The sequence below is a fragment of the Pseudorca crassidens genome, chromosome 9, assembly GCF_039906515.1.
Source record: "Pseudorca crassidens isolate mPseCra1 chromosome 9, mPseCra1.hap1, whole genome shotgun sequence".
Classification (NCBI taxonomy): domain Eukaryota; kingdom Metazoa; phylum Chordata; class Mammalia; order Artiodactyla; family Delphinidae; genus Pseudorca; species Pseudorca crassidens.
Window position 1 is genome coordinate 6,388,332 of NC_090304.1, and position 26,439 is coordinate 6,414,770.

The 26,439-nt window shown below is 50.9% G+C and overlaps 2 protein-coding genes across 2 annotated transcripts; one reads left to right on the forward strand and one right to left on the reverse strand.

Annotated features, from left to right (window-relative positions):
- Nucleotides 1-2,131: 2,131 nt before the first annotated feature.
- On the reverse strand, nucleotides 2,132-15,428 carry CCS (copper chaperone for superoxide dismutase). Its single transcript, XM_067748213.1, has 8 exons — nucleotides 15,296-15,428; nucleotides 14,905-14,977; nucleotides 8,269-8,406; nucleotides 7,887-8,064; nucleotides 7,237-7,297; nucleotides 2,697-2,774; nucleotides 2,522-2,625; nucleotides 2,132-2,440 (listed from the first exon to the last, which is right to left on the reverse strand). Exons 1-8 carry the CDS (start codon nucleotides 15,332-15,334, stop codon nucleotides 2,287-2,289), a joined length of 825 nt encoding a protein of 274 aa, XP_067604314.1. The 5' UTR covers nucleotides 15,335-15,428; the 3' UTR covers nucleotides 2,132-2,286.
- CCDC87 (coiled-coil domain containing 87) lies at nucleotides 15,424-18,352 on the forward strand. Its single transcript, XM_067748212.1, has one exon. It carries the CDS (start codon nucleotides 15,591-15,593, stop codon nucleotides 18,162-18,164), a length of 2,574 nt encoding a protein of 857 aa, XP_067604313.1. The 5' UTR covers nucleotides 15,424-15,590; the 3' UTR covers nucleotides 18,165-18,352.
- The last annotated feature ends 8,087 nt before the right edge of the window (nucleotides 18,353-26,439 follow it).

Genomic DNA, 26,439 nt, shown 5'->3' on the forward strand with positions numbered 1-26,439 from the left:
CAAGTTACATAATCACCCTGTGTTCCACTTTTCTCATCTGTGACATAGGATAATAACAGAACCTACTGGGAATTCCCTGGCAGTCCAGTAGTTAGGACTCGAGCTTTCACTGCCAACTAAGATCCCACGAGCCACGTGGCGTGGCCAAGAAAAAAACAAAAACAAAAACAGAACCTACCTTGTAGTATTGTCATGAGGATTCAATGAATTACTGCACGTGAAGTGTTCAGAATAGAGTCTGGCACTTAATCATCATTATACAGGTGTTAGCTAATATGATTAAATTTTCCTTTTTTTTTCCTTTTGTGGTACGCGGGCCTCTCACTGTTCTGGCCTCTCCTGTTGCGGAGCACAGGCTCCGGAAGCGCAAGCTTAGCGGCCATGGCTCCCGGGCCCAGCCGCTCTGCGGCGTGTGGGATCTTCCCGGGCCAGGGCACAAACCCGTGTCCCCTGAATCGGCAGGTGGACTCTCAACTACTGCGCCACCAGGGAAGCCCTAAATTTTCCTTTTTAAGTAAGTTTAAAAGTGAATTAATTTAAAGAATAGTATTTGGTAAATGATAGTACAGATGGTTGGTGGACATGGCAGAAGTTGAGAGAGAACATGAAAATGCCTGAATTTGGCAAAGATTTTCCACCTGTGCTCCCTGAAGCCCCAGGGTTTTTGGGAAGCTTAGTCAGAGCTAAGCATCTTTGGCTGTAGTTCCACTTCTGCTTTACAGATAGGGTTTCAAGGTATTTGAACAGTGTTCTGTGATTTAAAAACAAAGTTTGAAAACCACACGGCTAAGAGTTTAGAAGAGAGAAAAGTTAATGGGGATACTGATCCCTTAGGAGTAGAAAAAGAGTGGCAGGGGATGGTGAGCGGTTTAGCCATAAATGGGTTAAATCCAGCTAGAATTCCAGAATGAAGGTGAGAGGAGGTCAGGAGTTGGCTGTGAGCAGAGTCCAAGGGGAGTTCCTGCAATGATTCTGAGGTGAAGAAACACAGTCCGGGCCCCAGGCTTAAAAGGACTTGGTTCCCCAGGAACCAAGGGGAGCTGGAAAGCAACCAGCATAGGTTTGGCGAGAAAAGAGCAGGGCTAGAGGCAGAGCCAGCAGTCTTGAGAGGGAAACAGACAGGGCCCAGGGAATGGGAGCAGAGCCAGGTGCCTCAAGCCAAGGCCAGCTGGCTGTTAATCCACCCACCTTGCTCCAAGCAGGCAGTGTAAGGGGCAAAGTTTGCACTCTGCCAGCCTAACACGTCACAAAAGCAGCTTCGTCATGGATGAGCAAGCATGACACAGTCCAGTGGGGGCAGGGGGCACAACAGATGATTGCAAAGCCCCAGAATTCCCGGCCCCAATTCCCCAAGGAATTCGATGTCCTTGGACATCGGCCATCCCTGTGAGAGGGGAGCCTGGCTGGGTCGGCCTCCAGGGGCCGCATTTGGCCTCAGAATCACAGGCACTGCTCCCTTAACTTACCCTGTGCCAGGCCCTGTGCCAAACACTTTATTTACTCGATTAATTAAGAGTCTTTTACTTGCGAGTAAGGAAATCAACTCAAGCCACATTAACTTTTTTTAGAAAGTGGGTGATGATGCATTGGTGGGGGGATGGTCTCTTGACTCCCAGATCAGGAGGTCACTGGCCTCAGGAAAGGCCCAGAGTGCAGACTCTGGAGCATCTGGCATCCTCCTGCGACTCTTAGGTTCTCCCTGTGCATCTGCCTCATTCTTCCTCCTCAGCCGATGGGCTTTTTCTGATACTCGGTCCATAATGCAGGGAGAAGAGGCCCACCCACAGCTCCCATATTCCCATGTTACAGATCCAACCCCAGGGAGAAACTAAAGCTGGATCCACTTTGATTTCTCTGGGAAAGCAAGGCCCTGTGTGGGTCAGGTGTCCATTTTGGTTCCAACTGGCCATAGTGAAGGGAGGGGGACAGGCCACAAACAGAAATATGTCTGCTATGGTCCTTCACTCTGACCCTGAGGAGAAGGATACGGCCCTCAGGAACTGGTTGGCTTTGAATCCAGTTTTCTTTGCCTCTAAAGCCAAGAGGTGGCCCTAGACAGGGAGGACAGAGGCAGAGGGACTGTGGTTATTAAGCCCATTAAGGGACAACAGGACATGGACAAAACACCAAGTTCCATATGAAAATAAAACTTTAATTTGCCAAGGGAAGATCACAGCAACCCCTACACACCCCACACACTAGTGCTCCTAGGACTGGGTGAGCAGGGCCTCCCTCTGGAAGTGCTCAGCAGGGAGGACAGTGACAGACGCGAGGCTGAGGCTGTGCTCAGAGGTGGGCGGGGGGGCTGGCGGGCTGCTTTCGCCCGTCGCCAGCGATGGGCCGGCCTCGCTCCTCCCAGATGGTGAGCCCGTCGCAGGAGCAGATCTGCTTGGGGTTCTGGAAAAGGCCAGCAGAGCGTGCGATGATGCCACAGGCCAACCTGCGGAAGAGCAGTGGGGTTGAGATGAGCACCTGCCTGGCCCCTCCCGGTCTCCGCGGGCACTGCGGGCAGAGCACTCACCCCTCTCCTGAGTTCCCTGTGATCCTGGACAAGGGATGGCCACCCCGGCCCAGGTCGTCTTCTCCCTCATCGACGACCAGGCTTCGGCCAATCACATCACACACCTTTGAGGGGAGACAAAGACCTCAGACAGTGGACCTGTTAGGAAAGGTCCCCACCTTCTTTTCCACCTCACCTTCAGCCTCTCATCCTCTATCCTGAAGACGGCTCGGCCATCAGCTTCAGCGTGGATGTTCCCTAGGTCTCCACGGTGCTGCAATGAGACCCGGGGGGGAAAGGGCACGTGGGACATGGCTGCTAACTTCTGGCTTCCCAGTATCTGGGTCCCCTTCCTCAAAGTACCAGTGTCCTCCTATGGGTCCAGTCTGGTAGGATGAAGGGACGGCCCAGGACACAAGGAAGGAAACTGGACTCTCTCTCCCTGGAACTAAAATCCTGGGCACGCTGAATGACAGCACGCTGAAAACGGCCAGTGACTCCCTCCCTAGGAAGTCATGTCACTAGACCAGGCTGCTTCTCCTACAAGGCTGCTGCCCAGTCTGCATCCAAGCCTCAGAATCTAGCCTGGTTCCTGCTCTTTTCCAAGCCCACTTCTCCAGCCTCCCGATGACTCTGTGAGCCCCTGGTAGTCTGCAGTTCCCCTGGGCTTAAGTTGGCCAAGCTTGGCTTCTTGACCATCAGAGGCAGCCAGCATCCCTTCCCTGACGTCCGGCCTCCAGGAAAAGAAGAAACACAGGGGCAGAGGGCGTCTCCTGCCCCCAACACCTGGTTCTGCCCACCTTCTCCCTTGAAGGTAATAAAAATGTCCTGGGACTTCCCTGCTGGTCCAGTGGCTAAGACTCTGCGCTCCCAATGCAGGAGGCCCGGGTTTGATCCCTGGTCAGGGAACTAGATCCTGCATGTCGCAGCTAAAGATCCCGCATGCCACAACTAAAAAGATCCTGCACACCGCAACTAAAGAGATCCCGCACGCCCCAACTAAGACCCGGTGCAGCCAAATAAATAAATAAATATATATATTTAAAAATGTCCTAACACAGCTACGGAGCTCCGCCTACATCAGATACCCTCTGCCAGGCAGGGTGGGAGGTGATGGTGTATATGTGGTCAACACCCCTCAAGGGGTTCAGAGCATGGTGAGGAGACAGACATGGAACAGACTAGTGATTACAAAACATAGGGTTAGCACAATAGTGAGTGTGTTTCCTGGTGACAAGGCCCTACTGATGAGTCCCAGAGACCCACGTCTGTCTGTGCAAATAAATTGCCCCCAACCTGACACTTGGGCAGAAGTAAGAGCCTGAGCCAACATGGGCTGGTACACATGGCCTTGCCGCAAAGCAGGGTCACAAAGCATGTCACTGTGTGACGGGGCTGACGAGCAAGCAGCAAGAAGAGCCACTTCTGCTTTATCTTGTTTCCCTTTGGGACGTCTGCTGCTCACACCTGGCACTTTTTGCTGTGCCGGGTGTTGGGGCCTTTTGCGGTAGGAAGATAAAGGCGGGGGAGGTGTTTCCAGGACTGGGCGGAGGAGCAAGCGGCCTGGTGTGTGGCTCAGAGGCACGAGCCAGCAGCAGAGGGTCAGGAGACGCAGGCTTTCTAGTCCCTCCCCTGCACACGGGTGGGTGGAACTGGGCCAGGTGGCACTGAACGTCACACCAAGTAGCCACGTGAGATCTGTCCCCTTGGGTACTGGGGAGTTAAGAAAGGTTTCAGGCAGGGGTGTGACCTTGTCACTCCATGCTTTGGAACAATTCCTCTGATACCGTGCATGAAGGGAGGTGGATGGGGAGAGAAGGGAAGGAAGCTTAGAAACCAGTTAGGAGATGTGCAAAGGGACAACCAGGCTTGGACATAAATCCCCACACTGAATTCACTTCTGTCTGGACAAAACCAGACGCTGAAATCCAAAAGGAACATGCCAGTCATCATGGCTCCTTGGACATGTAGCTCTTGCTCAGGTCTTCCTCTGCCTATACCGAGGGCTCGGGTACAAGACAGCAGCTGGTCCCAGCCCCTTCGGATGCCCTCCCCGGGAGGGGCCCAGGCCGAGGCACGGGTCACGAGGGGGTCTTCGGCGCTTCAGAAACTCCACTCCCTAAGAGGCACAGCGCTGCCAGTTCCCAGACCTCCTTCTTGCCGGTCCAAGCCTCCAGGGCTTTGTCTACGGGGCGCCCCCTGTTGAGCCTCCATTCCCACTCTCCCTTCTTCACCTGCCTGATTCCTGCTCAGCACCTTTCAAGGCTTCAATGAGGAAGACTGCCTCTAAGATGCACCCCCTGGATTCACACCCTGTGTGTTCCACCACAAGGGTGGGCTGGACCTGGCGTCACCTCCAAGCTTACGTTACAAAAGGAGCGTGGCTTCAGTCTTGGACGCCTTCTCTCTCTCACTTGCTCTGACGGCAGCCAGCTGCTGTGCTGTGCACTGGCCTAGGGAGAGGCCCACCTGGCAAAGGACTGATGTCTCTGGCCAACAGCCAGGGAGGCCCTGAGGCCGGCCAACAGCAACATGAGCTCGTGTGGAAGTGGGTCCTCCCCACATCGAGCCTTGAGAGACCCGAAGACAGAGGTCCCCAGCTAAGCTATACCCGAATTCCTACCCCAGAGAAACTGTGAGATGACAAATGCTTGTTGTTTGTTTTAAACCTGGGAGTTCCCTGGTGGTCCAGTGGTTAGGACTTGGCGCTTTCACTGCTGTGGGTTCGATCCCTGGTTGGGGAGCTAATATCTGCACAAGCCGAGAAGCTTGGCCAAAAAAAAACCCAAAGGGCTCCCCTGGTGGCGCAGTGGTTGAGAGTCCGCCTGCCGATGCAGGGGACACGGGTTCGTGCCCCGGTCCGGGAAGATCCCACATGCCACAGAGCGGCTGGGCCCGTGAGCCATGGCTGCTGAGCCTGCGCGTCCAGAGCCTGTGCTCCACAACGGGAGAGGCCACAACAGTGAGAGGCCCGCGTACCGCAAAAAAAACAAAAAACAAAAAAACAAAAAACCCTAAGTTTGGAGTAATTTGACTCTCGGCAATAGATAACTGACACACAGAACGCAAGTATGACACTATGCAATGGACCCAGGGGGCGGGGGGCGAGGAGTAAAAACTTTGATCACTAGAAATGTGACAGAGCTGTCAAAAGTCCAAAAAAACAAAAATCACTTACATGAATTAAGAAACACACACCATGTTTTCATTTGTTTGCCCTCCCCTGCACACGGGTGGGTGGGGCCGTGTGACGGGGCTGACGAGCAAGCAGCAAGAAGAGCCACTTCTGCTTTATCTTGTTTCCCTTTGGGACGTCTGCTGCTCACACCTGGCACTTTTTGCTGTGCCGGGTGTTGGGGTCTTTTGCGGTAGGAAGATTAAGGAGGGGGAGGCGTTTCCAGGACTGGGCGGAGGAGCAAGCGGCCTGGTGTGTGGCTCAGAGGCTGATCCCCTCTGAATCCCTGAGGAGGGGAACACATAGCCCCGCAGGCGGAGGAGACGGAATCAGGTGTGTGTGGACAGGGCGTCAGGAAACATCCCATCACTGAGAGAGGAGGCCGTCCTCCTGGCACGACATCCAGGACAAAATGTCAGCTTGGTGTTAAAACGTCTTTAACGCCTCTCTGACATTCACTAATCACCCTGACAACGGTAAAGCAGGCCGTAGTCCCTGGCAGGACCCTAATGACACGTTTTAGGTCTGCACTGATGTACCTTCACAATGATCCTCCTCTTGGGGCTAGAAGTACTGGTTTCTTATTTTCTGTGGCCATATCAAGTTTCTTGTTAAAAATAAATCTACCTTAATTACATGAATGATGTCTTGATTTTCTTCAAAATAATGGTGGAGAAGGGTCGGGGGGTAGATGAAGCAGGACTGGCCACGAGTTGGTAACTGGGTGACAGGGACATGGGGGTTCGGGACTCTAGTTTCTCCACTTTTAGAACTTGTTTGAAACCTTCAGTGATAGATTAAAATGTTAAAAATAACTAAATTTACCTAAGGGGAAAAAAATCAGTCAATTTAAATAAAAACATTGAGTAACTAACAGAACAAGTAGTACTCAGATAAGGCAAGAATCATTAAGGCAGCATGTGACTCACTGCTGATGGGGAAACAATTCTCTGGTGTAAAATTAAACTCCAGGGCCAGGAGCTGCAGCGTCAGGGACAGCGTTTTGTTTTTTGTTTTGTTTTTTTTTTGGCCACACCATGAGGCATGCGGAACTTCCCCGATGAAGGATCGAACCCATGTCCTCCGCAGTGGAAGTGAGGAGTCTTAACCACTGGACCACCAGAGAAGTTCTGGGATGGCCTTTCTAGTTTAGGTAAAACCTTTAACTTCCACACCATCACCTTCTCCAGGAAGCTTTCTCCCATTGCATGTGCCCCTCGGGCTGGGTCAGGAGCTTGCTCTGGGCTCCCAGGGCCTCCGGCAGGCTCCTGCAAGGATTCTCTCACTGCACTGCAACCAAGGAGTTCTCAGTGTCTCCCTCACCAGACTGTGAGTCTTAGGGAGCAGGCCTTCAACACAGAAAGTGTCAATAAATGTTTCTAAATGGAACCAAAAAAGTGAGGGAAAAAGACCCCAACAAAAAGGAATCATACTTTCAGGCCCCAAGAGCTGCGTGCCCTGCCTCTGAGACTTTGGGTTCTCTCTCAGCCTAAAAAGAATACTTACCTGGTTGGGGAGTTCCCTGGTGGCCTAGTGGTTAGGATTCTGGGCTTTCACTTACCCGGTCAGAGTCCTGGGGACCTCCATGAGACATTCCATCAGGGTTAAAGTGGTCCCCACAGCTAAGAAGGAAAGATAGCAGGTGGGCAGTGAAACAATAGCTCACAGGCCAGGTGATCCATCCTCTTACTTGACATTTGTTTCATTTATTCATTCACTCACTTATTCATTCATCCACTCATTCAACACACAGGCCCACTCTGTGCCAGGCTCTGAGTTGAGGGCACTAAGAAGAATCAGTCATGGGACCTGCCCTCAATAAGCTTCCAGGCGAGACACAGATGAGTAAACAACTAATGGCATGACAGCATGACAAACACCGTGACATGGAGACCTGACTCTCCCGTGTCCAGGAGTCACCTTCCATCTCGGAGGCAGTAAGGTGGCTAGGAGCAGGAGTGTCTAGGTCAGATTTTGGTTCAAATCCCCACTCTACCATTTACATGCTCTAGGGTCTTTGACAAGTCATTTAACCTTTCTGAGTCTCAGTTTTCTCATCTGTAGACTGGGCCTTTGTGTATATGCCTCCCAGGGTACTTGTGAGGATCAAACGTGAAAGAGTGTGTGAAAAGCTGAACACAGCCCCCTGCACTTATGTGGGTGCACAACTGGGGCAATAAGGATGCTACAGGGAGGTTACAGAGGACTCACCTGTTGCAGTTCCTTGTGAGGTCTCCGAACTCATGGACGTGCAGTCCGTGCAGCCCAGGCTGCAGGCCGTCAATGGTCCCCTCGATGAGGCAGCGCTCAGGGGTCAGCTGTAGGAAGTGCACCACTCCCTGCACAGGGCCAGGCCCCCCGAGAATGGCCACTGCTGCCCCCAGATTCTCTGTAAGGTATTAAACACCAGGGCTGGCTCGTCACCTCACCCAGCCCCACCCATTTATCAACTTGGAAACGACGTGGAGAGAGCCCCCATAACTTCGGGGGGTCCCTAAAGCCACGCCAACCCGAGCCCCCAAAGGCCATGGTTGGATCTGTACCACACCCAGGCCACCTCCCTCCCAGAGAGGCCAAGGCCAAGGTTACTCACGGAACAGGCCACTGCCCATGCCCTTGAGTACCGCCTGCCTCCCAGTGCCTTCTAGAAGGGCCTGCACCTCCTGGCTGGGCAGGGTGGTCTGTACCAGGACCATCTGGTTCTCCAACTGCACCTCCACACTCTGGACACCTGGGAGAAGACAGGAGACAGTGGGCAGCAGAGGGCTGGCACCCCTGTGCTGGGAGCAGGGAAGAGAGAATCAGGGGGCCATTCCCCATCCCCATCTTAACCAACCTTCCTATGGTTGGAGGCAAGCTCTGAAGCTGCCTTCTAGCTGTGTAAGGCCCTTAATCTCTCTGAGTTTGTTTCTTTATGAATAAAGTGGGGATAACGCCATCTTGCCCCCAGGAGTGTTGTGAATTCTTATTTCATGCGAGGTATTATTTATAACTTTTTTTTTTTTTTTTTTTGTGCGGTACGCGGGCCTCTCACTGTTGTGGCCTCTCCCGTCGTGGAGCACAGGCTCCGGACGCGCAGGCTCAGTGGCCACGGCTCACGGGCCCAGCCGCTCCGCAGCATGTGGGATCTTCCCGGACCGGGGCACGAACCCGTGTCCCCTGCATCGGTAGGTGGACTCCCAACCACTGCGCCACCTGGGAAGCCCCTCTTTATAACTTTTGAAACACAGATAGTTCTTTTAAAAATGTTTCAGCACAACATTGTAAATCAACTATACTTCAATTTTTAAAAATTAAACAATAAAAAAAAATGTTTGTATAAAAGTGGGCTATCAATAGCCACATTACTCATGATAGTCAAAAGGTGAAAACAGCCCCAAAGCCCATCAAATGATGAGTGGATAAACAAAACTCGTACCCATGCAATGGAATACTATTCACCCATAAAAAGGCATTCAGCACTGATAAATGCTACAATGTGGATGACCCTTAAAAACATTATGCTAAGTAAAAGCCAGTCACAAAGAGCACATATTAGATGATGTCATTCTGGATGAAATACCCAGAAGAGGTAAATCTATAGAGACAGAAAGTAGATTAGTGGGTAGGGGAGTAGGAGGGTGATAGCTGAAAGGTACAATTTTCTTCATAAGGTGATGAAATAGAAAACTGATAGTGGTAATGGTTGCACAACTCTGTGAATATACTAAAAACCACTGAACTGTATACTTTAATGGATGAATTTTATGATATATGAACATTTCAATAAAGCTGGCACACATAAAAAAGAGGGGGCTATCACCACTATCCTGAAAGCTAACATTTACTGAACATGCACTGTGGGCTTTTTCGTACTTTACCTGTATTAATGCAGTAACCCTGTGAGTTGGGCACTATTATCCCCACTTTACGGATGAGAAAACTGAGGCATAGAGAAGTTAAGCAACTTGCTCCAAGTCACGTTGTAGTGAATGGTGGGACTGGAACTCATCCCAGGCAGCCTAGCTCCAGAGCCCGAGCACTTCACCTGAATACTGCTCACCCTGAGAAGCAGCTCCAGCCTCCAGGCTGGCTTGGCGCCCCTGCCTCCATCCTCCTGTGGCAGTTCCCACTTCTCCTATGTAACTCATGCTGCACCGATTACAATCCTCTGTGTGGGCAGGAGCTCTGTGTGGTCCACAAGGGTCAGGTTCAAAAGTCAGAGGGTCTCAACTGCCCTCCAAATCCCTGAAGCCACCCTGGTGTATACACAACCTGCGGGACGATTCTGACACATGCTCAGTTTTGAGGGCCATCGAGCCACCTCAAAGAAGGACGAGAAGGGGCTTCTCTTTCATTCAGATGTTCAGGGCTCATAAGCCTTTTAAGAGAACTCTTGAATCCTGAGCCAGAGCACAGGGGATGGCTGGGAACTCTGAGGGATGATCTCACCTGTGGAGCTTACAACCATTCTGCTCTGATCTTAGTAAGTGTGTCTGTTGCTCTGGCAGGGTAGAGCCCATGGGAGCCGGGAGCCCTGGGCAGCCCAGAAGACAGGTTAAGCGAGGCATGTCCCTCTGCTGAGCCAATGCTGTGTGAACTGAAGGCTGCACTGACTGTCTGCATTCCCTTCATCCTTGGTTCCCCCACCCACCACCACCCCCGCCCTGTATTCGTTCAACAAACGTGTGCTGGGCCTGGAGGAGGCCAGGGTCAGGGAAAGCACCAGTCCTAGTCCGCAGGGAGCTCATGGGCTGTGGGAGAATCAAGACTACACCTGGATTAACCATCAGGCAGAGATGGGAATAACAGTCCCTGAGGCACACACAAGGAACCTCAGCTGTTCAGATTCCTTCCAACTCGAGGCCAAACGGGGAGATGGTACTGGGCGGAGGTAGCACCCAAGAGGCAGGACTGTTTGGCCTGTGGTTACAAAGGGTCCCACGGTCTTGCTTCTACAGATCCCCTGCCCCATCGGTGACACTGTTGGGGGAGGGGCCGAATTTGTAAACAGAAATCAGACAGACACACCCATCTCCTCCCGGCAAGTACTGGGCAATTCTGCCAGAAGAAAACCCCCCAAATAACCCAACTGCCTGTCACTTAACACAATGTCTCATCCTGGGCCACCTAGCGTGAAGCCTTGGAGCTCCAGGTCCACCCAGAGGTGCCTCTGGATGCCAAAGTGGTAGGGAGGACGGCAGGGAACTCTGAGCCTCTAGGGAATGCCAAGAGCTGTGTGCTCAGCTTTACACACATCAGGACAGTGATACTGTCCTCCTCTGGCAAGTGAAGAAATGAGGCTGGAGGGCTTCTCAACTGGCTCGAGATCGCAAAGCTCAGAAGGCAGCCTGTCCAACTCCAGAGCTGATGCTTGGTCCCCTTGCCCCACAGGAAGAAGGACTGGGCCCCAAAGGATTGATTGTCTGAGGCTCCCAGAGCTTAAGTAAGCATGCAGTGTGAGGGATTCACTTGCCTATTCATTCATTTAACAAATGTACACTAAGTGCCTATCATGCGCCCCGTTCCAGGCAGTAGGGATGCAGCAGGGAACAAGTCAGGTGATGTCTCTGCCCCATCAAGCAGCATGTGTTCCAGCACAGGAATATGGATATCAAACACATGCACAGGGAGATTCAGATAGGGCAAAGTGTGCTCAAGGAAACAGGTATTGGGGAACAACCGGGGCGTGAGCCACTTAGGCTGGTGAAGGAAAGTTTCTCTGAGCCTTTAAGCATAGGCCTGAATGTAGTCAGGGAAGAGCATTCCAGCAGAGGGTACAGTTTGGGCAAAGACCCTGAGGCAGGAACAACATCTATGTGTTCTAGGAAGAGAAAGGCCCAGTGGCTGGAGCTGGAGTAAAGAGAATGATAAGATACAAAGTTGTAAGTGGAGACCAATGAAACGAAGCCCTGCAGGCAACAGGAAAGAATCTGGAATTTAATTTTAATGCAAGGGGAGGCCATTGGCAGAGGCCACAGAGTACAGTGGTTGAGGGTGTGGGCTCTGGAGTTGAAATTCTGAGTCTGCCACCTACTAGCTGTGTGGCCTTAGCTTACTCAACCTTTCTGTTTTCTTTTCAGTTTCTTCCTCTACAAATGGAGATAACAATACGACGTACTTCAGCAGGCTACTGAAGGCCTAAACGAGTTATCTCATATAGAGCACTTAGAACAGTGCCTGGCCTATGGGAAGCTCTTAAATATTAGGACTTTCACAGGATTTTAAGCAGAGCAGTGACAACATCTGATGTATGATTTAAAAAATCATTCTTAGCAATTTCCTGGCGGTCCAGTGGTTAGGCTTTCACTGCCAAGGGTGCAGGTTCGACCAGCGGGTTGGGGAACTAAGATCCCACGAGCCACGCGGGGCAGCCAAAAAATAAAATAAAATAAAATAATTGAAAATAAAAAAGGAAAAAAATCACTCTGGTTTCTATGTGAAGAACCTATCGGAAAGGGCAACAGAGAGCCCAAAGATGAGGTTCTCGTGTGGGTTGTGGTGAGGTGAGGTGGTCTGGTTTAGTGTGAAGCCCAAAGTACAGAAAAAGAGTTTTAGACACAGCAGACAAGACTTTCTGATGGACTGGCTTTGGCACAGGTAGGTTGCTGCTCTGGGGTCTCCTAAGAAGAGCTGCGTCTCTGCACTGAAAGTGGGAGGGCCCCAGTGGGAAGCTCCTTGTGACTGCAATTCCCAAAACCTTGACCTGAGTCTGAACCAAGAAGGCTGGCTCCCCAGCTGAGCAGCAGTTCGGTTTGGCTGGTGTGGAGTGTGGCCTGGCCAGTAGTACCTGTTTAGCTCAGAGCCCAGAGAGGGAGAAAAGATAAGGCCGTAGGGGACTCTAGGGTGGGTGATAAGAGTTCAAGGAAGTGAGCCTTGGGCTGGGAGGTCCTCCCACTTACCCTTAGGAGGAGAGCAGAGCCTTCTTCCCCAAAGCCCAGGCCTCCTGGAGAGGGCAAATCACCCGATCACTCTTTCTGTCTCCCTCTCTGTATCTGGGAAGCCAGCCCATGAGAAAGCGAAGCTGCTTCCAGTTACCCAGACCAGAAAATGTAGTCACCAGAAGTCTTTATCTGGCCTCTAAGAAACCTGCAGAGGGCTAAAAACTGCCCTATGTCCAACAGAAGTCCAGCTGTCTGCTCTCCCAGTAAGAATGTTTTACAGGAGGTAGAGTTCAACAGCTTTGGAAAGCTTTGGTCAGAACACTCCACTCTCAGTGGAATGGCTCAGTTTTCTCAGACACTCACCCCTCATTCCCAAACACATAGTCAAAGCAAACCCAGCTTTAGGATCTGTCCCCCTCTGCAAACATGGCACTGGAAGCCAGCACCAAGCGCTCTGGGGGCTGAGGGCAGGTGCTGCCCGGCCGCTGCGCACCAGCCCCGCTCTGCTCTCCATGCATAAGATTCATGGGCAAACATGAATGGCTAACAAAGTGAAATGGTGTTGGAACAGTGGGAATCAACAATTTTGCACAGGACGCTTTGGGAGATGTTGTTTACTGTAGTCTGCCTGAAGTTGGGACAAAACTGAACCAACAAGAGCAGTTTGGTGCTTTGGAAAGTGTGAGAGCTGCTAGTGAACTCTAGTTTCCTCTATCAGGAGAAGTAACTGAAATGAATGAAGCTCTTGCAGAAAATCCAGGACTTGTCCACAAATGTTGTTATGAAGATGGTTGGCTGATCAAGATGACATTCAGGAACACCTCAGAACTAGATGAACTAATGGGTAAGGAAGCATATGAGAAATACATAAAATCTATTGAGGAGTGAAAATGGAACCCCTAAATAAGACAGTTTGAACAACTTAAAAAAGATCAGGGACTTCCCTGGCGGTCCAGTGGTTAAGACTCTGCGCTTCCACTGCAGGGGGCACAGGTTCGATACCTGGTGGGGGAACTAAGATCCCACATGACGCACGGTGCGGCCAAAAAAAAAAAAAAAGTTTTGTCCCCTCATGCCTCTGCCCAACCAGCTTACCACCTATAAGCCCTGCCTCTCATAATTCCTAAGATTTAGTGGGCTCTCACTACATGCCAAAGACCTTTCTAAAGTGCTTTTACATGTATTAACTAATTTACTCTTCACAATGAACCTCTGGGGTAGCTTCCATTACCTTGCCCATTTAAACACTGAAGAAACAGACACAAAAAGTAACATGCACGAGGTCTTAGTGCCATTAAGTGGCAAAGGGGGGATTTGAACCCAAACAGTCTGACTCTAGAGCACATACCCCGAAGACCTAGGACACACTGCTGCCTTATACAGAGCCAAGTGCCACCAATGTCCCAGTTTCAGAAGCCATCACATGGCAGCTCCTCCAAGAACTGCTCTTCCCAGCGCAATGCTTGTGTGCTCATGTTACCTGAGGGCAGAGGCTGTGCCTGAAACATTTGTGAACACTTTTCCCTAAAAAGCCCCCAGTGTCTGGTCTATACCTGAATGACTGGATAAACATTTGACAGAATCAAAGACAGGCAGTTCCCATGGCCATGCTGGTGGCTCTGCCTTCTCAGATCTTTCCGATTGTGCCTGGTCACCTCCAGACCGGCTAGCTGGCTTTTAAGAATCAGGGCCGGACTTCCCTGATGGCGCAGTAGTTAAGAATCTGCCTGCCAATGCAGGGGACATGGGTTCAATCCTTGGTTCGGGAAGATCCCACATGCCGCAGAGCAACTAAGCCTGTGCGCCACAACTACTGAGCCCACGTGCCACAACTACTGAAGCCCGCGCCCTAGAGCCCGTGCTCCGCAACAAGAAAAGCCACGGCAATAAGCCCGTGCACCTCCCCCGCTCGCCGCAACTAGAGAAAGTGCAGCAATGAAGACCTAAAGCAGCCAAAATAAAAAAAAAAAGAATCAGGGCCGCCTAAGATGGAACATGGCTAGGGCTGCTGTTTGCTTTGTCAAGATTATTTTGTTTCTCAAGCAAGAACTGCCTGTGTGCCAGGGAAAACCCCTGTAGGGGGGGACTACGCTCTGCCTCCCTCCTCACCTCCAGGCACTGGAGGTTTAAGACACCAGAAGGGCAGGCAGAGCCAGTAGAAGAATCTGGCAGGGCAGGCCTGAGACCTGCACTCTAGACTCCGCCTCTGGGTCCCTGTGTGACTCTGAGAACATTCCTTCCTCTCTCCAGGTCTCAATTTCTGCATCTGTAAATGGGAGTAGGGTTGGTCTAAGAGATTTGCCTGCCCCTTCCAGAGGCCTCCTGACTGCGCACTGAAAAGTTAATCTGGTTAAGCAGGTTCTTACCTGCTATCCCTTGCAGGGACGTGCGCACCGCGTCCACGCAGCTCTGACAGGTCATCTGCACCGCGAACTCCAGCTGCAAGGACGGGCCGATGAGAGCTAGGGAACCTTCTTGCGTGACCCTGTTTCACTACCTTCCCTGCGACCACCCCCAAAGGCCTGGAGTAACGCCCCACGTGACCCCTCCTCAAGCGCCTTCATTATCACTCACGATCATTCCAAGAGCAACACCCCTCAACATTAACGCCAAGGGCCCTGCTACTCTCACATTCCAGCCTGGATCCCAGGCCCCAACCCAGGTGTACGCTCCTTCCCCCATTCTCAAGTTAACGATCACCCCAGGGGCCGAAGCTCTCGCCCCTGCGAGGCTCCCACACGAGGCCTCGACCCTCACCGTGCAGGTAGTCCCGCGGTCCCCCGAGTCCGATGCCATCCCGAACGCAGTCACCACCGGAGGACCCGAACTGTCCAGGTCCTGTGGCGCCAACCCTGAGACGCGTCGGGAGAGGCGGAGCCCCGGAAGCCACTCCTTGCCCCGCCTCCCGCTGCGAGCGCACGCAAGGCTCTGCATCCCACCCACCCACCCACGGCCACGCTGCGGCGGGCAAGGGCTGCGCAGGCGCACTTGGGCCATCCGGCCCCTCGTTGCCTTAGTAACCGCCGGCGCCGCCAGCGCCGCCTGGTCTAAGATGGAGCCGTATAAGCCCGAGTTCCAGCGGTTTTACCACCGGTTGCTGCGTCCGCTGTCGCTCTTCCCCCGCACGACGACGCGCACAGAGTCTCGGAAGCGCCTCTCGCAGGAGGTCCTGATGCTGCTGCCCCTACCGGTCTCACGGCTGACGGTGGCGTCGCTCTGCCGCCAGGTAGCGGAGCGGCTGGCCAACAGCGGGCTGGAGGCGCGCGCGCCTCGCAAGGTACGACTCCGTTTCACCGAGGTCATCCTGGATGAGCTAAAGTGCAGCTGGCAGGAGCCCCCCACCGAACCTGGTCTGAGCTACTTGAACAATCAGAGGCTGCGGGAGCGGCTCCTGGTCTACGTGCTGCTCAGCAGCGAGCAGCTCTTCGTACGCTACCTGCACCTTCAGAAGATCATGTCGACCCCCGCAGCTGTCTTCACCGAATCAGCCACGCTCACCCGGTTGGCCGCCAGCCTCGCCAGGGACTGCACAGTCTTCCTTACCGGTCCCGAGGTCTACCGTGGCCTGCTCGCCGACTTCCGCGCCCTGCTGAAGGAAGGGCAGGTCCAAGTCTGCGTGTCCAGACTGCGCCCCCTCGGCCCCACTGCGGCTTTCAGGCTCTGCCCTATCCCGTGGCATCACAGCACTGGCTTTGCCCAAGTGCCATATTCCAACCTCAGCCTGAACTACCTCATCCAACTCAGCCGCCCGCGAGAGCTTGTCAGTGAGCCTGAACCGGACCCAGTGAAGGAATGGAAGTCCATTCCCCAGCTGAAGAAGAAGAAGCCTCTCCGCTGGCTGTCCACCATGCAAAAGGGGAGAGAAAGCAACTTCAGTTCACAGATTGCCTCACTGCCTGGGTCCTCTGTGGCTACCCCCAACCAGGTTCCCCCCACCTCCCACTTGCCCCTCTCCTCCCAGCTCCAGAGGGGCCAGTCCATGCCCTCTCTGCGTGAGGGCTGGAAACTAGCAGATGAGTTGGGCCTTCCTCCATTCTCTCCTCGCCCCTTAACCCCACTGGTCCTGGTTCCAGAGAGCAAACCAGAGCTGGCAGGGGACACTGTGGCTGAGGACCTGAAGCAGAGGATGAAGAACATGCAATTGGGGTGGTCTCACTACTCACCGCTGGACTCGGGCCTGCCCCCACTCTTGGGGGCCCTGACCTACCGCCCAGCTGCAGCACATCACATGGAAGAGCTGCAGAGAATGTTGAAGGGCCTTGAGGAGAAGGAAGCCTCAGAGCAGTGGAGCCCCCAGTCCCCCAGATCCCATCCACTTGAACCACAGCCAGTGACTGTTACTTTGAAGCTAAGAAATCAGGTGGTCCAGGCAGCTGCTGTACAGGTCTCAGCAAGAAACTTTTTGGATTCCTTCCACGTTGAGGGGGCCGGAGTCCTATACAACCACCTGGCTGGTGAACTGGAACCCAAACTTATCGAGGAAATGGATACTGATTGCACTTTGGGCAGTAGCATCAGGGAGGTGTACAAGAAGCTGATGAGCCATGTCTCTAAGGACCACTTCTCTTTTGACCAGGGGCCCCTGGTTGAGCCTGCAGCCAATAAAGACTGGTCGGCCTTCCTATTCTCAGTCTTTCTACATCAAGAAAAACAGCATCGTTTCATCAACACCAAGCTGGCTGGACTTTCTTCCCTGAGAGCTAACACTTTACAGTCCAACCCTGATAAGATGTCCTCCTTCACATCATTCCAAACACGTAAAAGCTGGGAGAAGTGGTCAAACAAGGCCTCATGGCTGAACTGGTGGAAAACGACTTTGTCTGTGGGTGACTACTTCAAGTACCTCACCACCCAGGAGACAGACTTCCTCCATGTCATCTTCCAAATGTATGAAGAGGAGGTTCCTGTGGAGATCGTGGCCCCTGTCAGAGAGTCCCGAAAGATTCAGCACCCACCTCCCTTGCTAGAAGACGACGAGCCAGACTTTGTGCCAGGAGAGTGGGATTGGGACACGGTGCTGGAGCACAGGCTGGGAACTGAGAACAACAGCCTCCTGGAAGACTCTCACAAAATCCTGAGCCTACAGAAGCGTCTGGAGCAGCTGTGGTCCATGCTTGAGGTCCCTGACAAAGACCGGCTGGACATGGCCATCAAGTACAGCTCCAATGCCCGCCTGAGGCAGCTGCCGTCACTGGTGAGTGCCTGGGAGCAGGCCTTGCAGCCCATTCAGCTGCGGGAGGTATTGCTGGGGAAACTGGAGTGGTTTGAGCGACAAGCCTCCGACCCTAACCGCTTCTTCCACAAGACCGACATGGGCCTGAGTCGCTTCCTGGAGGAGAATCAGATCCGCAACCATCTCCATAAGAGGCTCGGTCTAGTGGAGGCTCCTTTGGTTCCCCTCCTGGAGGAGATCGAGTTAGTCTTTGGTGAGCCAGTGACCTTCAAGGGGCGGCGCTACCTGGACAAGATGAAGCATGACAAAGTGGAGATGCTCTACTGGCTGCAGCAGTGGCGGCGGCTCCACCACCTGGTCTGGGCCAAGAGGGCCTCCCATCAGTCAGCCCTGTCCAGGAAGCTCAGCAGCCAGCCTTTAATAGCCCCTGGGAATACGCCCATTACTCTCTGACCAGGTCAAGTGCCCTCAGGTCCCTCCCTCACCCCCATACACCCAGCAGCTCACCCAGACCTCTGGACTGCTTTGAAAGAAGAAATATCTGGGAGTGCGGGGTTCAGGAAAACTGTGCTTCCAACTACCAGGGGACTGAAATTAGCACTTTATTTTGACCATGAAGTTCTCATAAAAAAATCCACAAGCCCAGTAGTCCCATTTCTGTCAAGCCATGAACAGCACAGCCAAAAACTCATGCATCAATAGAGAAGGGCAAGAGGAAATAAAGTGTGAAGGATGTAGCTTTATTAGGGTGGTCTGTGTAGGCCTCACGGGGAAGGGGAGATTTGAACGGAGGCTTGAAGGAGGGGAGGAAGTGAGCCCCATGGACATCTGGGACAACAGTGTTCCTGCCAGCTATTGGGAAGCGTAAGGCAGGTGGGTGCCTGGGGTGTTCCAGAAAAGCAAGGTGGCCAATGCAGGTGGAGCAGAGCTAAGGGGAAAGAGGGATGAGTCAGAGGGGTCGTGACAAGGTGCCAGGGGGCAGGTTAGATTATGTAAGGCCTGTAGGCCATTGTAAAAATGATTTCAGAGATAGCCTATGCATGTATGAACACACATGAATATGTTGTCTATACACATGTCTTTACACCAGCAGTAGCATGCTGTCCCCTGTTTTGCCCCTTTCTTTTTTCCCCAATGAGCTTGCCTCAAGTTCATTCCACGTCGGTACACATAGATCTGCCTTATTCTTTTTGATTGCTATCTAGTATCCCACTGGGTGTTTTTGGTTTTGGTTTTTTTTTTTTTGGCTGTGCCACGCGGCTTGCAGGATCTTAGTCACCCAACCAGGGACTGAACCTGGGTCCCGGCAGTGAAAGCGAGGAGGCCTAACCACTGGACTGCCAGGGAATTCTCTGGGTGTATTTTTATTTTGTTTAACCAGTCTCTTATTGTTGGACATTTACAAACAAAAACAATGCTCTAAAAAAATCCTTGTTCATCTCTTTAGTATGTGCAGCTATTTCTATGGTTTAAGTTCCTGGAAGTGGAATTATATCTAAGCATAAGCACTTGTAATTTTGATAGATATTACTGATTACCCTCCACAAAGGCTGTAACCATTTGCATTATTGTCAGCACTGCATGATGATAATAATAATTCCCCACTCTCATCAATAGTGTTATCAAAATTTTTAATCTTTACCATCTAATAGGTGAAAAAATTGCATCTCATTTGAGTTGTGTTCTCATCTGTCTTATGAGTGAAGTTGCATCTTTTAGATATTTAAAAGCTGGGTTATTTTCTGTAAAATTCTCATGCCCTTTGCCCACTTTTCAATTGGTTTTGACTATTCTTTTTTTTTGGCTACATTGGGTCTTTGTTGCTGTGCGCGGGCTTTCTCTAGTTGTGGCTAGCGGGGGCTACTTTTCGTTGTGGTGCGCGGGCTTCTCATTTAGGTGGCTTCTCTTGTTGCCAAGCATGGGCTATAGGCATGCGGGCTTCAGTAGTTGTGGCTCGCGGGCTCTAGAGCGCGGGCTCAGTAGTTGTGGTGCACGGGCTTAGTTGTTCCGCAGCATGTGGGATATTCCCAGACCAGGGCTCAAGCCCGTGTCCCCTGCATTGGCAGGCGGATTCTTAACCACTGCACCACCAGGGAAGTTCCTTACTATTTATTTAAATTAACACTAATCCCATTATGTGTTTACAGAGATAATATATGTTATGAAAAACAACTTTTCTTTTTAAAGTAGTGAAGAGTGGCTATTTTACTCTTTTGCAAATCTCCTGAATGTCTGGCTTAATAGGAGACAACTGGATTCTCATGTTTCTGCTGCATCTGTTACGATATTGCACGTCATGCAGCCTCTGGAAAACACTGTACTCAGAAACAGGGAGGGTAGAAAAGGCAAATAACGTGTCAGCAGTATTATGAAAATGTTTTTTTTTTTTTTTTTTTTTTTTTTTGCGGTACACGGGCCTCTCACTGTTGTGGCCTCTCCCGTTGCGGAGCATAGGCTCCGGACGCACAGGCTCAGCGGCCATGGCTCATGGGCCCAGCTGCTCCGCGGCATGTGGGATCTTCCCGGACCGGGGCACGAACCTGCGTCCCCTGCATCAGCAGGCGGACTCTCAACCACTGCGCCACCAGGGAAGCCCTGAAAATGGTTTTGATATCATGAAACCCCAGAAAGGGTCTGGGGTGGCCCTATTTGTATTTTTTTTGAAATAGAGGAAGGGGCACAGGTGGGAGCAAAGGCAGTAGTGAGGGTGGTGTTAAGGACTGTGAGACATGATTCGGGGGAGTGGGCAGTTGCTGGGGCAGGGGCAGTGAAAGTGGGGGAAGGGTTGGGTGACCAGCTTGTTTGCTTATAAAATGTCAAGCCAGAGGTAAAATACAACTTGAAAAAAGCAATCGGCAATTCTGCAAATTGGTCATTTAGCTGCTGGACAAGCACATTGGCTTCTGGTGATCTGGCCACGCTGGGAAGCTGAGACCCACAGAGCTGAAGTCCAGTCCTGACGGTTCACCAGTGCTGGCGGGGACTGGATCTAGGCCCAGGTGCTTCTGACTTCACTAAGCCTACAGCCCCACCCCCTTGGTCTTGGGGTTTCTGTGCCTGGCCCACCTCTTCCTTGTACTGTTGTTTATCAAACCCTTTTCTTTATGTTGACTCCCTTTTTAAGAAAATTGTATTGAAGTATAGTTGATTTACCATGTTGTGTTAATTTCTGCTGTACAGCAAAGTGACTCAGTTACACACATATATACATCCTTTTTTATATTCTTTTCCATATGGTTTATCACAGGATATTGAATATAGTTCCCTGTGCTCTACAGTTGGACCTTGTTGTTTACCCATCCTAGATATACTAGTTTGCATCTGCTAACCCCAAACCCCCAGTCCTTCCCTCCCCGACCTTGGCAACCACAAGTCTGTCCTCTATGTCTCTGAGTATACTGACTCTGTTTTGTTTTTTGGTTTTTTTTTTGCGGTACGCGGGCCTCTCACTGTTGTGGCCTCTCCCCTTGCGGAGCACAGGCTCCGGACGCGCAGGCTCAGCAGCCGTGGCTCACGGGCCCAGCCGCTCCGCGGCAAGTGGGATCTTTCCGGACCAGGGCGTGAACCCGTGTCCCCTGCATCGGCAGGTGGACTCTCAACCACTGTGCCACCAGGGAAGCCCACTGACTCTGTTTTAAAACTTATTTTAAAAGGCAATTTTAATCACACTAGCTAATACTATATAGTGATTATTAAGTGCCAGACTCCATTCTAAACACTTTTCATGCAGTAATTCATTGAGTCCTCATGGCAATGCAGTGAGGTAGGCACTACTGTTATTTCAAGGCCCAGATGAGGAAACTGAGGCACAGAGTGGTTATGTAACTTGCCCAAGGTCACACAACTAGGAACATGGCAGAGTCTGGATTCAGACCCAGAGGTCTGACTCCAAGTACATTCTCTTAACCACTGTACTGTTTCTTATCATAAAATATAAAAAAAACAGGTCTGCCCAGTTGAAGTCCATGGGGAGAAGCTGAATATTATCAGATTTTCGGCTTTCATCGTTACCTGTCCCCGGAGGAAATCAGGCTTTCGGACAGCCCACTTGATTCCCAGCGGTGACTCTGAGGCCCACATCATTCTTCTTTCAGGCCCAGAGCACTGAACTCCTCCCAAGTGGCAGACACTGCTTGGTGGGGGGGGGGGGAGGGGGGGATGGTGGGAAGCAGAGCCAGAGGAAACCAGAAAGAACCAGTCGCTGTCGCCGAGGAGTTTAAAGTTTAGTAGGGAAGATAATTTCAATAATATGGCAAGTGAAGGGTACGGTGGGAGCCCACAAAATGGATATTCAACAGAGCCGGGGCATAGGGGAAGGGTGATCTGGGAGAGCTTCCTGGAGGAGGCCACACTCAATTGGAGTCTAAATTCTAGAAGGTTGAGTGGGAGTCAGCAGGCACATGGTGGCAGAGGAGAAGAGGAGAGCTTTCCAAGCCCAGCGTGAGCAAAAGTACAGGAGAGGAGCATAGTGTATGGGGGAGAACTACAAGTACTTTGGCATTAATCAGCCTTGAAAAGGCCGGGAAGGGAGTGAGACTGGAGGCGGAGGCGGAGGCAGGGCCAGGTCCAGTGTGGGCCTTGTTCTGTAGGTGTTGGGAAGCCATGTATTCACCAGCAGATACCTACCGAGCACCTGCTCGGTGCCTGGGGCTGCTCCAGGTGCTGAGGACGCCACACTGCACAATACAGACAAGGACGCTTCGTGTTCTGGGGGAGGACACAACAGCCAGGCAGGTAAAACAAATGATACAGGGGGAAAAAGCCAAAATGGCAAGAGAAAATTCAGAGAAAAGCAATTTAAAATAGGGGATCGGGACTTCCCTGGTGGCACAGTAGTTAAGAATCCACCTGCCAATGCAGGGGACACGGGTTCGGGCCCTGGTCCGGGAAGATCGCATGTGCCGCGGGGCCGCGGAGCAACTAAGCCCATGCGCCACAACTACTGAGCCTGCGCTCTACAGCCCGTGAGCCACAACTACTGAAGCCCGCGCGCCTAGAGCTGGTGGTCCACAACAAAAGAAGGCACCGCCATGAGAAGCCCGCACACCGCAATGAAGAGTAGCCCCCGCTCGCTGCAACTAGAGAAAGCCTGTGCGCAGCAACGAAGACCCAAAGCAGCTAAAAATAAATAAAAATAAATAAATTTATAAAATAGGGTATCATGGAATTCCCTGGCTGTCCAGTGGTTAGGAATCTGCGCTTCTACTGCAGGGCGCACGGATTTGATTCCTGGTCAAGCCGGGGCACGGCAAAAAAAACAAAAAGAAAATAGGGGATCAAAAGAGGGAATATTTGAGCAAAGACTGGAAGGAGTGGAAAGAGAGCTGTGTGATACCTGGGAATGAACATTCTAGGCTGGGGCTAATGTAAGTTCAAAAGCCCTGAGACGGGTGTGTGCCTGGTGAGTCAGGAGGCCAGTGTGGCTGGAGTGGCACGGACCAGGTGGGGAATGCTTGGGAATTAGGTCAGAGAAATAAGGGGGTTTTATCAGGCTTTAGTCAGAGGAGTGACATTTGGCTGCCCCACGGGTGAGGGTTAGGAGGCTGCGGGTTGGAGGCTAGCAGACAAGGGTGGAGGCTGCTACGGTGGGAAGATGAGCCAGGACGGAGTGTTTAGGAGGCAAATTTGGCAGCGTTTGGTGAAGACTGACTGTGGGGAATGAGGGTAGAGAGTCAAGGGCACCTCCTCAGTGTCCTCCTGGGTGTCTGGCTTGGGCCTCTGGTGGAGCCCTTCATGAAACGAGAGGATGGAGGGTTTGGTGGGAGTGCAGTGGGGGGAGATGATGAGTTCAGCCCTGAAAAGGTTAAGTTTGCAAATTCCCTGGTGGTCCAGTGGTTAGGACTCCACGCTTCCACTGCAGGCTGGTGGGGTTCAGTCCCTGGTCCGGGAAATAAGATCCCACAAACTTCATGGCAAAAAAAAAAAAAAAAAAGTTAAGTTTGATGTGCCTGCAGGGCATCCAAGTGGAGATCCAGAGGCAAATGTTTTTTCTTAGATGGACAGAAATTTTGCTAAAGATGGAAATCTTTAAACAGCATACTTATATCCATATGTCTTATGTCACTGCTCAGATATCACAAACTAATTTTCTAGGTCAACCTGGGGCCTAAAATATGTAAAAGAATTATTTTTTTACAATTTTACCAAAGCTAAACTTTTTTTTTAAAAGCTATTATTCACTAAATACAAAGTTCACCTAATACCACTGAGTTAGGCATTGCTATGGACTAAATGTTTGTGTCCCCCCCAAAACTCATATGTGATGATGTTCGGTGGTACTTTGGGAGGTATTTAGGGTTAGATGAGATCATGAGAGTGGGGCCCCAGCCCTTATAAGAAGCAGAAGAAACCAGAGCCCCCTCTCTTTCCACCGTGGGAGGATACAGCTAGAGAGCAGCAAATGACAAACCAGGAAGAAGGCCTTCACTAGGCCCTGGTCTGCTGGCACCTTAATTTAGGACTCCCCAGCCTCCAGAACTGAGGAATAAATGTTTGTTTAAGCCTCCAGTCTGTGGTATTTTGTTACAGCAGCCTGAGCAGACAGAGACAGGCATCATCAGGTATATCCCAGCCAGGGAGTCAGAAGTCCCAGGTTTCCCCCATCAACAGAGGGGTGGATAAAGAAGATGTGGTACATACATATTGTACAATGGAATATTACTCAGCCATAAAAAAGAACAAAATAATGCCATTTGCAGCAACATGGATGGACCTAGAGATTGTCATACTGAGTGAAGTAAGTCAGACAGAGAAAGACAAATATATGATATCATTTATATGTGGTCTAAAATAAATGGTACAAATGAACTAATTTACAAAACAGAAACAGAGTCACAGATGTAGAAAGCAAACTTATGGTTACCGGGGGGAAACGGGGGGAGAGATAAATTGGGAGATTGGAATTGACATATACACACCACTATATATAAAATAGGGAATTCCCTGGCAGTCTAGTAGTTGGGACTTGGTGTTTCCACTGAAGAGGGCACAGGTTCCATCCATGGTCGGGGAAGTAAGATCCTGCCTGCCGTGTGGCCAGAAAATAAAATAAAATGAAATGAAAAATATAAAATAAAATAAAATAAATAACATAAAATAAAATCCTACTGTATAGCACAGGGAACTTCTACTCAATGCTCTGTAATGACCAATATGGGAAAAGAATCTAAAAAAGAGTGGATATATGTATATGTATAACTGATCCACTTTGCTGTACACCTGAAACTAACACAACATTGTTAATCAACTATACTCCAATAAAAATTTTTTTAAAAAAAGGAAGAAGAGAAAATACTTGTAGAAAGAACAAAACAAACAAAAAGAAGTCCCAGATTTCCCATTCATTGTCTGTGACCTTGGGCAATGAATTCCATCTCCTTTTCACCCATTCATTCATCGCATATTCAGTGAGCTATGGCTGTGCTTAGGCACTGAGGAGAAAGCAATGAATGAGCAAAGCTGACAGGGTTTCTGCCCTCAAGAGCGAGTAGAAGTAATGGAGAGGCCTGTGGATCACCCGTGACCTTGAGCCTCCCTTCCTGCCTTGAGAGACTTAGGAGCAGGTAGGTTATGTTCAAGCCCAACCAAGCCCTGGGACCTGGAACCTGGGCTTTATGTGCCTCATTTTATTGTACTCTCATCTCGTCCCTGCAAGACATCTATATGCTTACCCTACAGATGAAGAAATGCTCAGAGAAGCAGAGCTATTCGCTGAAAGTCTTATAGTTAATAAGTGATAGATAAACATTTAGAACTTGTGCTTCCCTGGACACCATCGAGAGAGTGGAAGACACCCCACCGGATGGGAAAAGAGATTTGCAAATCACATATCCGATAAGGGAATTGTATCTAGACTATATAAAAAACTCTTACAGCTCAATAATAAAGACAAATAACCCAATTTATTCTTTTTTTAAAATTTTATTTATTTATTTTTGGCTGCGTTGGGTCTTCGTTGCTGCATGTGGGCTTTCTCTAGTTGTGCCAAGTGGGGGCTACTCTTCGTTGCGGTGCGTGGGCTTCTCATTGCAGTGGCTACTCTTGTTGTGGAGCACGGGCTCTAAGCGCACGGGCTTCAGTAGTTGTGGCTCGCGGGCTCTAGAGCACAGTCTCAGTATTTGTGGCACACAGGCTTAGTTGCTCCGCAGCATGTGGCATCTTCCCGGACCAGGGATCGAACCCGTGTCCCCTGCCTTGGCAGGTGGATTCCTAACCACGTGCCACCAGGGAAGCCCCTAGTTTCAGGTTTTAAATCGCGACACCTCATCTGACCAAACTCCCCAAAATAACAACTTGCTGGCTGATTAAGGCAGAGATTGAAGTGGGTTCCACTGAGGGAGTTATTAAAATGTCATCCTCTCCTACTTCAGGACCTTGAAGGCCTCTGGTCACTTGGAGATGACCTTTCTAAATTAAAAGGTAATTCCTATGAAGGGTGTAATATGGGGCACAGAGTAAGCACTAGCTATGCGTTATTATTATTGTTGTTGCTGTTATCGGATGATTCCTAGGAGTTATACAACAGTGAGGTGAGGTCATTCTGGGATTAGGGTGTAACAAGAATCTTCAGGGGGGCTTCCCTGGTGGCGCAGTCGTTAAGAATCCGCCTGCCAATGCAGGGGACATGGGTTCGAGCCCTGGTCTGGGAAGATCCCACATGCTGCGTAGCAATTGAGCCCGTGCGCCACAACTACTGAGCCCACGTGCCACAGCTACTGAAGACCCCGTG

Coding starts and splice junctions, on each gene's coding strand:
- CCS (XM_067748213.1), bottom strand. CDS start 15,334: ATGGCATCGGACTCGGGGGACCGCGGGACTACCTGCACG. Junction 8,065..8,268: donor CATGGGCAGTGGCCTGTTCC/GTGAGTAACCTT, acceptor AATACCTTACAG/AGAATCTGGGGGCAGCAGTG. Junction 2,775..7,236: donor GTCCCCAGGACTCTGACCGG/GTAAGTGAAAGC, acceptor GTCTCATTGCAG/CACCGTGGAGACCTAGGGAA.
- CCDC87 (XM_067748212.1), top strand. CDS start 15,591: ATGGAGCCGTATAAGCCCGAGTTCCAGCGGTTTTACCACCGGTTGCTG.